This window comes from Glossina fuscipes, unplaced genomic scaffold (genome assembly GCF_014805625.2).
Source record: "Glossina fuscipes isolate IAEA_lab_2018 unplaced genomic scaffold, Yale_Gfus_2 2, whole genome shotgun sequence".
Lineage (NCBI taxonomy): Eukaryota > Metazoa > Arthropoda > Insecta > Diptera > Glossinidae > Glossina > Glossina fuscipes.
In genome coordinates, this window is record NW_023998416.1 from 8,356,216 (window position 1) to 8,372,462 (window position 16,247).

The window sequence follows — 16,247 nt, forward strand, 5'->3', positions numbered from 1 at the left end:
ACACTCGATATAATTAAAACTCCCAGTCGTACAGAAAAACAAAAGAAAAAATTTTCCATCCAAATCATTTTTCTTTTTCTTTCTTTTTTTTTTTTTGTATTTTACAATAACTTTACAATAAAAGTCTTAATTTCTCAAATCTTTCTGTTAATTAAATTTTATATATTTTTTTGTTTGCTTGATTTCCATTATTACAGTGCATTGTAATGAAAACTTCCCAAGTTGTTCTCATTGCTTAATTTTTCCCTTAGCAAGATTAAAAGGCACAAATCATTAGAGACAGCAATAGAACATGAAAACACTTTTAACCTTATCGTGCTTATGCCTATTTGTGCAACGTTAATTGTTTAATTTACCTTATTGATATTCTCTATTTTATGCATTTGCAAGTGAATTAGATTTTAAATTATATTGAAATTTTTTAGGTTAAAAATTGCTTTTCTGTGAATTACTTCCCAACGATATAATGAGTAAATTTGAAAGTAAATTCTTTTTGGTAATGAAATTAGTCACCTAAGAAAAAAGAACCACTGGATCGCCGGAGAGTGATTCTTTGCCCTTTACACTTGTTAAAAATTTTTTTATTATACGTTGCACCATTTCTGGTACAAGAGCGTGTTAACTTTATGCGAATATATGGGATACCCGGAAGGACTTGAGATGGACTGCTGATGGACATGCTCTATTTGATCGATGGAATCAGAATTAATTTCTGAATCGATCTAAGTTTTTCTGCCTCTCTTCGAATCGATCAGTACAATAAAGAGTGGTTTACGTCTTTCTATTTACTACATGTCCGGGCAAATATAATATGCCTTGTACCAAAAATAGTAAAAAAATTTATTGAGTTTGTTGTAGAACTTTAAATTTTTACTTGACAAAATCTTCAGTTTCAAATGTCAGCTAAATCTGGCCAAACATGCGCTTACCGTGACCAAAAGAAAACCTCGGTTCTTGATCTGAAAAACTATCTGCAAAGCGCAGCCAAATTTGAATGATCTGAAATACGATTGATTGATTAGGAATACGAATGTTAACTAACGAAACTCTTTATAAAATTCGCCCCAAGCTGAATGTATTCCTTTACTTCCTTTTCCAATCACATAAGCTTAACTTTCTGAAGTGAGTTAAATTACAAAGATATTTGACTAAAATCGAAAATAGCTGATCCCTAAAAACAAGCTCCTCAAATTTCCAGTCGCTTAGCAATATTGTAATTTTTAAGTGTATCTCTACATAAGTATATCAAAAATATTTGTTTTTAATTTTTGTTTCAATCTCTTTTTCTGGACATATATGATAACACTATAAAAATCATTTACTTTTAAAAGAGGGAAAGAGAGAGAGAGAGAAAGAGGAGGATGTGATTATATGCATGCGTGTGATGATTTGCCGACAAATGTGCGATAAATATGCAACAGCGTCGCCAGCTAAAAAAAGCGCAACAAAACACACACATGTTCGGGATCAGCACAACATACAAAGTCGAGTGACTTATTACAGTTTTTGTTTGTTATTGTTTGCGGTTCTAAACACTTTTATGTCGATTACTTAAGCTACCCGTATTGTAAAATAAGAAGCAAAGGTTTTGTAAGGAGGCATGCTATCGAGCTTATCACAATTAAGGTTTGTAACTCGCCTAGGACAAGCAAAACAAATCGTGCCTTGTTTCCTTTTATTCGCTGCCAAACGACTGACACTTTGTTTATCCCCTCCTGATTGAGAACGCAGCTTCCGGAAGCTTTATTAATCTTTGGTGCTGGGTGTAAAATATGAAACATAAAACTTCATCAAATTTATCTCCTTAAGGCATGGAGCACTCATTGGCCTTTCTACTGGCAGTCTTGCCGTTGAACAGCTCGAATATCGCCTAGGGCTACATAAACCGCAACTATTCGATTTTCAAAGTAAAAAGTAGTTCCTTTCATTTTGTCTAGTTATGCTTGTTGCAATAGCTTTTTCCAATTTCATTGTCATTGCTATGGAAAGCGATAGTCGTGATTTCAACCGTTTCCAGTCTTGTGGATAAGAATAAGACAACAAGTATAATAACACAAGGTGTTTACAAATTATGAAGCGCAACATAAAAAGCTGGCCATGTTTGATATGATAATGATTAGAGGAAAAAATCATTTAAGAAATAATATCAGAAAATGCTGTGGAAATATAAATTAAGAAAACGAACTCTAGAGGTGATTCTTACAAAAGTTTCACAGAAAGTTCGTGAGGAAACTTTTTAATATTAATAATTTTTGATGGCAATGTCTATAGTATTCACTGTCTCCTCACGTTTGAATACATTTGACGACGAACGATGCAACAGAAAGGCATCATCATTTACAGTAAACTCATAGCCTAAGATTTGCAACAACCAAACTAAAAGATTGAGAATAAAACAGTTTTCTTAAAGTATTCGAATGTGATTTTAAAATGGCGAACATGAGGAACGATCAATAAAGAATTCCTCACAAAGTCTCTTGTTCGTAAAAGGTTCTTATTCGTTGACCCTAATATACCAAAAAAACGAAAGACCTTCACGTCTTCAGTGTCTTTACTATTGAGAAGACATCTGCATTATTCAGTTCTTCTCGACTCCTCGGTCATATGTTATTATTGCAATAACTCTTTTTTAGTTTCAGGCAGATGTGGTTTACGGTATGCATTAAAAAATGGCACGATCAAGTATCTGTTCAGTTTTAATTTATATAAAAATCAAAGCGTTTACGTGAAGGGATTATCCAAGTGAAGTTTATGTACCATAAGCAAAAAGTTTTCAATATACAGTCAAACCTGTTTTTGTGCGGTCTTTTTTATGCGCTTTTTTTGTGCGATTCATTTTGTGTGATTCTTTTTTTTGTGCGATTCTTTTTGTGCGATTCTTTTTTTTGTGCGGCATATGAATATCGACACATTGAATTTCGCCGAGAGGTTACTGTGTTGAACTGTGTTGGCATCACTTTTTTTGCTATCAGTGTGTATGTACACATTGCAACAGCCATTTTCATACCTATTGCATCAGCCTATTTCATTAGGCATGCTCAGTGTTCTTATGCATATATCGCATTAAAAATTTCTCCTTGTTTAAAATTAGAAATTAAAATTTTTTTAAATGTTTCAATGTGTAATTTAATTATTTATTTTGTTTGGAAAGCACTTTCTTGCTATTTCGTAAAGCTTTGACATATTTTCTAAGTGAGACTTTTTTTATGCGGTCCCTCTCTACCGCATAAAAAAATTTTCTTTAATATGCTGTGCAAAATTATTTCTTATAGCTATTTATGAAGTTTTTGAATATTTTTTTTTGTGCGGTTTTTTTTCTGCGGTCCCTATCTACCGCACAAAAACAGGTTTGACTGTATCTTGCGTTGGGAAAATAATTCAAACCCAATGATAAAACATAATAAGTGGGTGATGTTTGACGAGCAACATTTCTCGTCTTATTCGCGGGATGGGGAACTTTATTTTCTTAACGATAGATTTCATTATACAAACTAGTTTCTGAGTTTTCCGCTCGACGAAAATCATCGCCATTCGCGAACTCAGTAGGGCTTATTTAGCCATTCTATCGGAAAAAAACGCCAAGATTTCTGATTCATCTCATTCTTAATATCATAGTTATGACGTTCCACAATTTTGAATTAAAGCGTTCAATATTATTAAGCCCGTGTATCCGCCGTGCAAAGCTAAAGAGACGCTTTCTTTTCCTACATTAAAATGTTGTGCCGTTATATAGTTATAAACAATTCAGTAATGGCCCCGTTGCCCGATGTGAAACTTGGCATTGCCGTTGTATATAAAGTTCCACAATGAATTACTCGGGCGACTTTTCAAGGCGAACCAAAAAAATCCCAACGAAGCGCTTTCTGTCACAACATTCGATTTTCTTTTCAAAAACTCTATTATTCCCGGATCTTATGAAAGAAGATTTTTTTTCTGCTGCTTTCAAGTAATGAGTTCGTTGCATACCAGAGATTCAAAGCCACTACCTTATGTAATTAATTACATCACAATCCTCGTGATATAGAGGATATTAAGTTTGTGTGAGTATATGTGGCCTCTTACTCTATCGAATTGACTTAAGATGGTCTGTCTATCCGTCAGATGTCTATCCCCGTATTTATGTATTCTACCTACAGCTCGAAGTTTTTAAGATATTTTGATGAAATTTAATACACTTGCATGTTTTGGCCCAAGGACGCACGCTGTTAATATGAATTTGTATGGATAGGATTTAGACGACGTTCACGATTGAGTATCTTGCTATACGAGAGCTTTCATAAAAATGATGTGTTCACATAAGAATAGTGTACAATTTTTGATACATTAATTAAGTGAAATGGTGTGGTCAGCCTTGCTCGAATACAGCATCTTCTTTACAGCAGTTTCTTTTTTTCTCTTTATTTTGCTAGTGTCCATCCTAATTTTAGTCTTAGTGAATGAAATTGATTCCCTTTTTATTATAGTTAACTCAAGCATTTCTTCACTAATTTTCGAATCCAATTTAGTCAGAATGTTTAACTAAATATCTGGCTACTATTTTATCGAATAGACAGTAAGTCGTTCATGTCATGCGGTATTAGTTTCTGATCAATTTTATTCACTTCGGCTTGAAACTGGACAATCGAGCTTAAACCATTCTGTGATGGGTTCTCGGAATTATAAATACGGTTTATTATCGACTGTTGAGCAATTTATTGGATTCTTTTGAGAAAAATGCACATACAAGGTTTAGAGACACATCATTGGATATTTTGTACTGTCACTACTGATGGTCTCCTCAAGTCCATCTCGCTCTTGAAAGTTTGGAGCATACGCTCAGTTGGGTCGCGCCGGAAAAGCGATCTTATCCCGTTCACTCTTACATCAAGTGTTTGGCCGCTACTACCACATGCCTTACGGGAAAAAACGAAAACAATACATTCCCACTTTCCAGTGATGGGTAGGAAAGCAATCACGATCAGGCAAAGATTTGTGCAATTGAAGTGCGCCACCATGCATATGCAATGTAAGCAAAAATTGAAAGTAAAGAGACTCTAGAAAACGAAGTAGCGAACTATTACTATTGCCTATAGTCAGTAATATAGCAAAAATTCAAGAAGTAAATGAATGAATATTAGAAGCTTTGAAATTGAACTATATATCAAATTAAACAAATAATTGAACAAATATAAAACATAAATGATTAGATAATACTGAATAAAAATAGAAAATATATTGAAATGTATAACTAAGAACGGCATATGCAAAAAGAACTAAGTAAATTATATGCTAATGCAAAAAATAAATTTTTTAAACTTTGTAATCCACTTGCGGCAGATTTCTTTGGACGATAGAAAATACGAACTATTTTTCTGATACTGCCATTCGATAGCCAACCCGAATGACTACGAGCTTGTTCACTGTCTTCTATCCTGTCATCTTCTTTGCCTCACCGTGCAAAGATTTATTGGTGTAGGATGCTTGTTCTTGTTACACAAGTATTTTACCGGCAAAAAGATTTGTTTGCATTTACGAAGTATTTGTATATTTATATAATTTTGTGAGCCCACAATTATAAAAAAAGAAAAAACACATTTTACATACTAATTTTTGCTTCGGTTGTTTTTTTTCTTCGAAAAGTATATTACATCTAAACAATTTGTTCTATAATAAAAATAAATTAATAAAAATGTAGTTTTTTATATTCTATAAAATAAGTGTTCGCTCATTTACTTCTCCTTTAATTTGCCAGAATTCGAAGTTCGCTTGTTCACTCCTCCTTTAATTTGCCAGAATTCATAGCAACGATTTATATTAAAGTATGGAGTTAATCGAAATGGCCTTTGAAACAAATTATTTATTATTCAGTTGGCAAAAAAAATTTTACCGTTTAATGGTTTTAATCTTCATTATTCAGAAAAGTTATTGTATATATATATATATATATATATATATATATATATATAAAAAGTCATGTCTATATCAAATGTTTTGACACTTAAATTGAAAATTTTCCAAAAGGTGGAGTTAATCACTTTGTGCATTGAACGCGTCAATTTTGGCTATGTGTTTCAAGAGTAGACTTCAGTAGTAATTCGCGTTAAGACATTTTAGCAGAAAAGATGTCAATTAAAGCTATAGAAGAGCTGACCATGACGAGTAGATGTGATAGTCTCTACTGGGTATTTTGTAGGAAACTGTATTGCAATGAACGTGGAATTTGTAAGGAAAAAGAGGAGTAAAATAAAACGTTGTAATGTTAATAGCGGCAACAAATAAACATGATTACGAACAGTGGTGAGCAACTGATTGAAAAACTACGCGGGGAAGAATTCATTTGCTTATCACTGCGTCCACCTGAAGCCGAGGGGATATGATATGAATTAAATAAACAATTTTCATTTTAAACTAAAGAAATTAAAATCAAGTGCAATAAGATTTGATGAAAGTTTCTTTTTTAATATTTTATTGAAATTTATGCTTAATTACTTTTTAGGAATATCTATCTCTCTTACTTTACTAAAATTCAATCACACACGACAATTTGTATTTTTACCGTATAATATATGATATTCAGGTATTATCTTTTTACGGATTAATGCATTTGTAGGTGCTACGTACTTAAGGCGTGGATCCTTAAGATTGACTCTCTTAATACCAGGGGTATGTACTAAGAAGGCGGGATGTAAAACGTGATACTTAAAGCCTAATAAACACATGGCATAGTTCTAAAAACAACAACATTAACAAAAAGCAAACAATTCATTATCGATGAATTTCTCATAGATTTAAATTAACATTACTTGTATTCGCTTATTTGATTGTCCCTCCCAAGTAACGCGTTCATCGAACATCGGTTCTCGGTTATCACTAATATAGAACGGCTCCCAAGAAGCAAATTTACCCTCACGTTTAGACACCGCAATGATTTCCATGGTGTTAACATTTGTCCTATTTAACCATTTACCGTAACCCGGCACCATATGGCAATTTTTGCAAGTAAACTTATGAAAGGGTATTGCGAGGTCGACTTTCAACATTTTTAACAATTCCGCTTTATTCTCTGGCACCGAAGACGTCTTAGCGACCTCGAACACTGGTACGGGAAAAACTCTGTTGTGAATATATATATTGTATATATATTTATATTTCCTTCAAACATTAATTTCACTTTTATACCCACCACTCAGGAGGTAAAATGATCTAAGCTTCTGTTTCCGTTTTTAGTATCGGGGTATATAAGTCAAGCAAATATCTTTCTTTAATCGGTGTTACGTTCATAGTCAATCAAAACTCTACTGTCGTCAGTATTAAAGTATTCAAGAGCTGCACTGCACTTGCACTGCACTCTTTCCAGTTTCAAAGTCTGCAAGTCACAGTGACATGCTACGTCCAAAGTGGTTCACACAACAACTAAGGAACGGATGTAATCTCACAAAACAATGCAAATTTCAAAATTCTATGAACCAAATCACCACTCGGTTCAAAAGTACGACACGAAAAGCAAACATAACCGAGTTATCGATCAAAGTTCTCTCTAACGGAAGTTTCGTACCTAACGCTTTACCTTCTCTTCCCCTAGGAAAGGTGGTGGATATAAAAGATTCGTCCTTAGGCCGACATATACATTACATTATTGCTTTTACCTATATTCTTCCTCTTCCTCTCCATTGCCTCTAGACGGTATTAGCGCTTTGTTATGTAATAACATTCTAAAGAATTGTTTTATTAAATTTTTACTAGGAAATAATTCAATATCGCAGACAAATACAAAATGTGTATTAGCTGCTTCTCGTGCTATATTACGGCCCACATTAATCGGGTATAGTAATTTATTTTTAGTTTTATACATGTCGGCTCGAGTGCTGTTCTCATAAGGTTTCACCGAACTCTGACAATCGTACGGCCAATTATCGATTTCTTCTTCAGTTATAGGCAAATAGTCGGGCATATGGCGGCTTGGAAAATAAATGTGGAAAGTCACATACTTTTGTATCAATTGAGACTCCTTTAAACAATTGCGTACATATTGTATTGAATCCATTGCAATTTTGAAATCGTAACCAGGCGCAAAAATTGCAAAACTTACCGGAGCGAACCATCTAAAAAATTAAATTGTTAACATTATGACAAATAACATGTGGCTATATACACAATTAAATCTGGTTTGTACTCCCATATGAATTTAATTATAATTATATAATGAATCACCAATAAATTCCATTTCAAAAGTGATGTTTCATAAACAAATTGAACCTAACATCAAGGTACGCAAATACGACTTTTTTAAAGCCAACTATTTATATATCACTGCATACTGAGTTAAGGATAGCAAACTGAGATTCGTATATTACTAGTCTTTGGGGACTTTTATATTGCTTTTACGGCACATAAATTACACGTAGGTGCCCTCCATGGTGGACGAAATAACTTAAACGGCTTACAAACTATAGAGAAGTATGGAAATAGTCTATTTGAGAAGTTCAAGAGAAACGGTTGCCTTATTGCTTACCCTTCCTACTTGGCTGCCAGGCAGAGATTCGTTGCCCCCAACAATAAGTGTTACTGACCCTTTTTATAAAATATGAGACTGAGTTTTGAAAAAAAAAAAAAAAAACTCAAAAGCAGGGTTTATGGTTTACCGTCACATATGCATCTTGGCGATATGGAAGCATATGATCCGAACTTTGTTGCAAAATTTCTTGAACAATCGTACACTCATCGAAATGAGTATTAGTTAGTTGAAATTCTATTAGAATGAGAAAAAAGTTAGTTGAAGTTCCATCAAAGTTATGCGGATGTTGATAGACTAGACCTATTATATTGAGAATTACGGCATTTCTTCCAATATGAAATTCTCGAATTCTGAAGTTTTCAACGCCATATACAGATAAATATTTTCCTGTCTTCCATAATTTCGTCTGCCATTTACAATTATTACAGAAATTCAGAAATTTGTTTGGCTTGAGAGGACTACGATTAGATACCAATAGACAGCATTATCTCCCTATAAGCAACATTTACTTTTGAACCATTCACCTACCCACTCGTCAAATCAGAAGGTTGGCTCTTGGAATAGACTTTTTATTGAAGCTTGTTCAAGGTGATATTTCGCAATCAGTCAGCTTTGAAGAATCTCAAAGAATTTCATCCGTCGCTTCGCTTGTTGCAATGTACGACTAATTATGAACTCTTTTCTCCCTTAATTTAATAACTTTTGTTATCTATTTTCGATGGACGATTCAAACGGTTATATGAAGTCCACTTTGCTTAATTTACTCCTCGTCCATATAATTCGTCTTGGGACGAATCTTTGACTCCCGCGGTTTCATTCTTTCCAACACATGATTATCTCGAGCTCCTTTTCCACGTCCTGATAGAGAATGAATCCTTCATTTGACCATTTACTTGGTTTACCATCTAATCCCCACTGCTTAAGTGATGAGATTTACTTTGCTTATAAGTCTTAACTTAGGACAATTATTTTACTTTTACTTTATAATCATTTTTATTAATAATATTGAATTAAATGACCTCATTTATATTAGAAAATTCCAGGATTGACGGTCATTGCATTTTACTTAGCTTACTGTACTCGAGTGAGATATGAACCTTTGCTTACTCGGTTTAATGCATTGAAATTGTATTTACCTTTGTTACCTTTGCTAGTTTGTCTTGTATTGGCTGTTTTATCTAATGGTATATTTAAATAAATAAATATAAATGTATTTACTAAACATATTGGAGTTCTTGCAGTATATTAATTATGTACGGTTAGTTGGATCTTTTTTAATTTATCTTTGCAAGCGTGATTGTACCCTCCATATACTTCACAAAATCTCTCCGGTCGCACTCCGGCCATCTTAGCCATTTTCTCCAGATTTATTTTGTAGGTAGCATTTACACCTCGACACCCACATATACATGACGGTTTGTTTACAGATCTTTCCGTTTAATAATTCATCATCTATTTGTTATCAGAGTCGGCCTATTCAACACTACACTTGCTTTCGTCTTTCTTCTCAAGTCCATTCTATTTTAGAACGAGGAAATATTAATCTATAATTGCTCCGAAAGGTGGACGTAGGTTTTTCCAGTACAAAGAAATGCATATGAGCAGACGCTACAAATTATTTACAATCGTAATCTGCGTAAAAATCTGATTCATTGTAGGTTTGTTGTAAAGTTTAAAAAGTTTCAGAAAACAGACTGAAACCTGCAGTTGCTTGCCACAAGTCATTTTAAAAAATCGGTTATATACTTCTACAATACGATTAAATTAAAACAGAAAACAAAACAAGTAAATATTATACAGTGGGCCACAGCCTACTAATAAATACTCAAAACACGTCGATGTACCAATTCCATCTAAATATCTGAACGGTTGCGACCTGCAGATTGGACACACAGACAGACAATCTTAAATCGCTCAAAAATCACTTTCTGAATAAAACGTTGCTCGATCTCAAGTCCTTCTGTGTGTTCTATACGTCTGCACAAACTACATACACCCTTCCAGCACAGAAAAATTAATGTTTTTGTATTAATATAATCTACAATCCATCTGTATGCGTATTATCAACTCACCGCTTAACCACTTCGGGCAAGTTATCAAAAAAGGTGTAATCTCCGTTTGTACAATACGTTATTGCCTCCGAACAACCTATTTTTTCACTTAAACGCCCACGTATGAAATTTTTTAATAACCAATAGTTGCCATATTGTCGTTTCTCGAAAATTAAAGGACGATCTTGACATCCCAGTAGAACTTTAAGACGTTGAGATATATTATTAGTGAAATTTTTACTAACTTTTGCCGCTTCTTCGCGTTTAAACGTAGCCAGTTGTGAACTGTTCAAAACATTGTTTAACACTAAGAAACACGAACAGCACAAGAGAAACACTAAAAAGAAAACCTCAAAATAACGTTTTAAAACCAAAGAGTTTAAAATCATAATTAAACTTTTCTCAAAAATAAAAATAGTTTTTTTTTGTTTGTTTTAACTATTAAACCGTCTATTAGACGATGACGTTGGCTACAAACTAAATACTCGAAAAAAGTACAACGAATTCCTTTATCAAAAATTCAGTTATATTAGAAAATGCATCGCATAATACTTGTCTGTTAATTAGGTATGTAGATAAACGGGGCGAAGCGTGTTTTAATGACTAAAAACAAAATATAATGTAATAGAAGATCGGCAATTGTCGTATACAATTTCACATCATTATTTATTGACTTTAATCACAATTAAGTATGGATAAGATAACATTCTCACTTTTCGTTTATGTGCTACGAAAGTTTTACCCTAAACTGGTGAAATATGTATAATTGATTTTTTTTTTTTTAATTTTATGTTAAGTGTATAAGTTATAAATTTCCCGTTACCGCACGCTCTAACATAGGCTGCAGGAGCGTTGGAGTCCAATTTTTAAAACTGCTATCACTTAGCATGCAAACATTACGATCGATATAGCAATAGAGTTTACCGACCCGATAGATTTGTTTGCCAAGTTCCCGTCTGCCGGGCAGGGGAGCGAAAATGATGCCACGCTCTGAACATTTACGGGAAACTAGTTCCTTAAATTCGACTACAGGAGCGCCAGACATTTGCAAATCAACTAAAGCTTGCGGCGTTGGTGGGGGTTGAGGAGGCGGTGGCGCTGCACTCGGTCCATCTTTTATAACTGAATCCGTAACACGATGCATAATTTCCAAAGCTCTACGCAAATGTTCTTTGATATTGGGCTCATTTAACAAATCGTCCGAGAGCATACTTTTCCAGCCCGTATACCAATTGGATATTTCCACATAATCGGGGGACTGATTCAACCACAGAACTAGAACTTGCATCCATTTAGGAAAGAAGTGCTTATCTAGCATGCGAGCCATTTGCGCAGTTGGTATTAATTCATGCCATTCCCACACTTGACTCCAAGGTTCTAAAATATTTAATAAAAATATTTGAAACATTTCATCGAGATTTATTGCTAAACATACCCAAATCTTGTTGCAGAGGATTGATAATGAAATCGTTTAAAACCATTAGCAACTTTGGTATTATGTGCTGCATTAAAAAAACCTCCATTTCCTGCGAATCAAAGGCACCCTTCCAAGGTGTGAGCATAGCCCGAGCTGAACGATCTTGCGGAATCCACGCTTGCAAAGCATTACCTAACTTCTCGCGTATAGTCGGATAGATAAACTCTTCCATTTTATGTCCTAATATAGAATTCCATGGTAAAATCCATATATGTATGGGTACTGTATCAGTCAAAGGATCCCAAGATTTTACGCCAACATGCAAACGCGGCAGTACCAATTGCTCCAATACGGAGTCTAAGATCCAGGAAGGAAACAATGGAGCCCAACAATCTAGTAAAGCAGCCATTATTTGATGATTTTTTGGCTGCCAATGTTCAGCACAAGCCCGAAATGAAGGTATTACACCAGCCCAGATCAACGAGGAATACGGATCAAATATATTAGTACGCGCCAAAGACTGAGGATCAGCGAAAGTCTCCAAAATAGCTCGCCATTTTCTAATTAGATCCACATGCAAAGTGGGATTTTCTAAAGGTTGCCAATCTTTTAAAGCATCTTTAACTAATGGGGCTATTACACCCGCAGCTAAATCGTCCAAACAGAATTCCTTATATTCGGCTGCGTATTTTTGCTGCAATTCTATAAATATTTGCTCGGCACGTTGCAAGGTTAATTTATCTTCGCCGGAGGTTAGCTCATTAACCAGAGCTAAAGCTTTTTCTAAAGTGTCAATGTGGTCTTCTTCCAATCTAACAATTTCCAGCAATTGCTTTCTCTCCTGTTCTAAAGCGGTAAAGCGCTCAGATGCGCTATGCTCGGCTGAGTCCAAAGTTATAATATCTTGTTCGCACATATTGACTATTAAAGACAAATTATGCATTAATTCTGGAAGAGCAAAGCCTCCCGAAGTATTGATAGTTTTTTTCTGAGCGTCATGAGTAAGATCATAAAGATCTTCTTCTTGAACTTTAGATTGGCTTAAAGCATGATATCCACTTAAAACGCGCTTCTCGGGACCAGTCATATCGATTACTGGAACGTTTCCCAACTTTTTGCTATTTATAAACGAAAACTCTTAAAGAATCTCTTCATGTTAACATGTACAAAATGTATATTCGCTTCTAACGAATCTTACATGCCCACCACCTTTTGGCGAGTAGTTTTCGTGACAAATTTGACTAATGATTTTTAACTTACCCTAGTTTTTGTATTTTCTTAACGCAGTTTGAATGGTGGAGTTCGTACACGGATTGGAACCATATTCAAACTTGCTTTCGCAAGGCAATCAGAGATTCCTTGGAGGCTTTTCGTTTTAAATTGATAACAAATTTCTGACTGTTATGAACTGAATAATTATTATTGTATGGAGGGTGGTGAGCATAAAAATTGCAATCAAAGTTATACCTAATTTTATCGCCCAACATAAAATTGGATCTTTTACCCTTCTCCAGAACCTCTTCCACAGTCTTATAGTAATATTTTTTTGAATTCTTCTCGCTACGGCTGTCTGTCTTCTTCCACTTATTTAGTTTCTCTTTGAACTCTTTAGCATCTCTTATATCTTCGTCAAGTTGTGCTTTTCCGGTTACTGAAGCAGAGGTTTCTGGACCATATGCTCCTATTGCACCACGTCCTTTGCGCACATGAGCTTCCACCGGTTGAGCAATACCTTGTAGATCTTTACCCAAACCTTTCCCCGGTTCGTAACCCATTTGCAGCAATAGCTTGGCTCCAATACCACGAGTATGCTGTTCCCAGGCGCCGAGAGATTTGACATTACTCCGGTAGCTTGGTTGACCCATCGGCTTTGTCTTGCTATTTTTAATCTGCTCTTCTTCGGTGGACTCATTACTAGAATCCGAAGATTCATCATTATCAATAATTGCAGCACCGCTACCAAAACCCGGCCTAGCTTCTAGATCATCTTCTTCATCGGTAATAGGATGATCATCTTTGCCATCATCAACTGGTTTTTTCTTTCCAGATTGTTGTATTCCACCAGCAACAAAATTTACCGGTGCAGTATAATCTTTGGACCGCTTAGCTTTCGAAACGCCACCGAAACCCGAACGACCTTTGCGGCTTCGGCGACCGCTTGTTTCTTGTACGTCCTCATTGTCACTATCGTCGGCCCAAATACCTTTATTTTGAGTAAGTTTTTAAGTAATGTAATAGAAATTTATATTGTTTTTATTTCTTACCATATATTTGCTGCTGTTTGCTAAGTTTCTTTCTTGGCCTATTCGGATTAAATTCATTGTCGATATCATAATCAGTTATTTCGAAACGTTCATATTCGTTGTCTGACATATTTAAGTCACTAATTAATATAAATTTACTATTTGAGATTCAATTCACGAAAAACTTCCTTATCAATAATGGAACAAAACAAATTCACTTTTTATATTTCTTTTGTTTACCAGTTATGCAGTCTCTGTAGTTTGATAAAATCAGGGATGTTCTGTACGGGATTATGGAAGAAATGTTTTTTTCATAAGCTTTGGCAATCATATATTTTCATATGTGTGTAAATCAGCTGTTAAATTTAAGGTGAATATAATATATGAAAAGAAAAGAATAAAAAGTTTTAATTTTCGCTTTTTTAATAAACATAAAAATAAAAAAAAATTTGTTTTATTTTGAGAAATTGAAATACTTTAATCACGCTTATTGAGAAACAATAGAAGAAATTTGCTTAAACATATGTTTAAGAATCAGGTGATTCAATCCTGTAATATCAGATATGTTTTATGTCTTCTTCTTCTTTTGCTGCTCAACAAATCAATAACCGAAGATTTTATTGCCATCTCTGTGTCTTATATGTGTTATATTAAATAAAAAGAAATGAACGAAAACAATTTTCGTATAAGTATAAGCATCCAGTTTATTTCTTGTTGTTGGCTTGGTCACTGAAATCGCTTTTTGAATAAATTTTCTTCGCAAGTAAAAGCGCTAATTACTTATAAAATTAGACATCCAACAATATTGAAATAAAATTTAAATCATAATTAAATGTAACAAAATTAATATATAATACTAAATGTAAATAACAAATTATCTTTATAATTACGAGCAATCATAAACTAAAATAAGCGCATAGTAAGAAATTTTTAATAGCAACAACCAATAATATTAGCACGTGCTTTTTTTACCAAAATAAAAAACCAAAAAGACATATTGCAGATTTGTGTACGTATGATGACGTTTTGGTAACTACCATCAAATTGTATGATAGCTACGATTCATTGATCACTAATAGCAAAAAAAAAAAAGAAAAACATAGTAATATTAATGTAAATAGAAAGAAGGAGGAAAGTAATAAATCCAAATTTCAAAAATATTTTGAAAAGACAAAAATAGCTTTTGTGGTATTCTAGCAACAACAATATAAACAACTTTCACATAACAAAAACAACAATTAAAGGAAAACTATTTGCATATTAACAAAAGCTAAATTTAATATTTTTTCATAGAGTAACGTAAAAAAGAAAACAAAATTTACAAAAATGGTGCAGGTAAGCTGAAAACGTGAACTTATTGTTTATATGTAATTAGAAGAACATGGAAAATGTTGAGATATTTCTTAAATGTCTGAAATCTGGTCAAGGCGTATGAACTCGGGGTTGGAATATGCTTGTAGTATATATTTTTTAAAATCTGTCGGACTTATCTGTGTGAATTTGCATATATTTAGCTTGACATAAAAACGCTATAAAGCTTATAAACGATAACAGAAAACAAATTAAAGCAGGGAAGTGTCGGAATATTGCTAGCAATAGTTTAACTAATCGACATGTCAATTATTAAACAAACATGCTGGAAACTTATTGAGATGCTAGGTATCCAAGAATATATATTCGTATTTTTGTAACAACTTTGGATTTCCACCCATTCACATCATTAAAATCTGTATGCCTTCTATGCCTAATTGTTGTACTATGTAAATGAAATGAAATAGTTTTTTTTCGGAATACTAATTATCTTGTCTGAAAATATGGTTTACATATTAATTATATCATGTCAGAAAATGTGATATATCTTTGTTTTATCTCGTAGTTTGCTACTACCTTGATTCAATAATTCACAGTTATTGACAGGTATGTCTTTGAGATATTTCGCGGCTATAGCTCCTTCTTCAATTTCGCTGGCGAAGCCAAACAAAGGTGTTTCCTTGATATTCATCTTGACCAAAGTAATCCACTTAGCGGATTAAAAATACATG

General features: G+C 33.8%; 2 protein-coding genes across 2 annotated transcripts; both read right to left on the reverse strand.

Moving 5' to 3' along the window:
• Window positions 1–6,506: 6,506 nt before the first annotated feature.
• LOC119633730 (beta-1,4-glucuronyltransferase 1) lies at window positions 6,507–10,989 on the reverse strand. Its single transcript, XM_038027432.1, has 4 exons — window positions 10,567–10,989; window positions 7,626–8,081; window positions 6,783–7,092; window positions 6,507–6,707 (listed from the first exon to the last, which is right to left on the reverse strand). The coding sequence occupies exons 1-4, from the start codon at window positions 10,932–10,934 to the stop codon at window positions 6,510–6,512; spliced, it is 1,332 nt and encodes a 443-aa protein (XP_037883360.1). The 5' UTR covers window positions 10,935–10,989; the 3' UTR covers window positions 6,507–6,509.
• A 356-nt stretch (window positions 10,990–11,345) lies between these two features.
• Window positions 11,346–14,335, reverse strand: LOC119634020 (septin-interacting protein 1). Its single transcript, XM_038027923.1, has 4 exons — window positions 14,227–14,335; window positions 13,430–14,165; window positions 11,981–13,080; window positions 11,346–11,922 (listed from the first exon to the last, which is right to left on the reverse strand). Exons 1-4 carry the CDS (start codon window positions 14,333–14,335, stop codon window positions 11,351–11,353), a joined length of 2,517 nt encoding a protein of 838 aa, XP_037883851.1. The 3' UTR covers window positions 11,346–11,350.
• Window positions 14,336–16,247: the final 1,912 nt, after the last annotated feature.

What these genes read in the sequence shown, in the direction of transcription:
- LOC119634020 (XM_038027923.1), bottom strand. Translation starts at nt 14,335, where the DNA reads ATGTCAGACAACGAATATGAACGTTTCGAAATAACTGATTATGATATC. An exon ending in CAAACAGCAGCAAATATATG is followed by an intron (nt 14,166 to 14,226) that starts GTAAGAAATAAA and finishes CTCAAAATAAAG; the next exon opens with GTATTTGGGCCGACGATAGT. An exon ending in ATGTTGGGCGATAAAATTAG is followed by an intron (nt 13,081 to 13,429) that starts GTATAACTTTGA and finishes GTTTATAAATAG; the next exon opens with CAAAAAGTTGGGAAACGTTC.
- LOC119633730 (XM_038027432.1), bottom strand. Translation starts at nt 10,934, where the DNA reads ATGATTTTAAACTCTTTGGTTTTAAAACGTTATTTTGAGGTTTTCTTT. An exon ending in GAGGAAGAGGAAGAATATAG is followed by an intron (nt 7,093 to 7,625) that starts GTAAAAGCAATA and finishes TATTCACAACAG; the next exon opens with AGTTTTTCCCGTACCAGTGT. An exon ending in AATCAAATAAGCGAATACAA is followed by an intron (nt 6,708 to 6,782) that starts GTAATGTTAATT and finishes TGTTGTTTTTAG; the next exon opens with AACTATGCCATGTGTTTATT.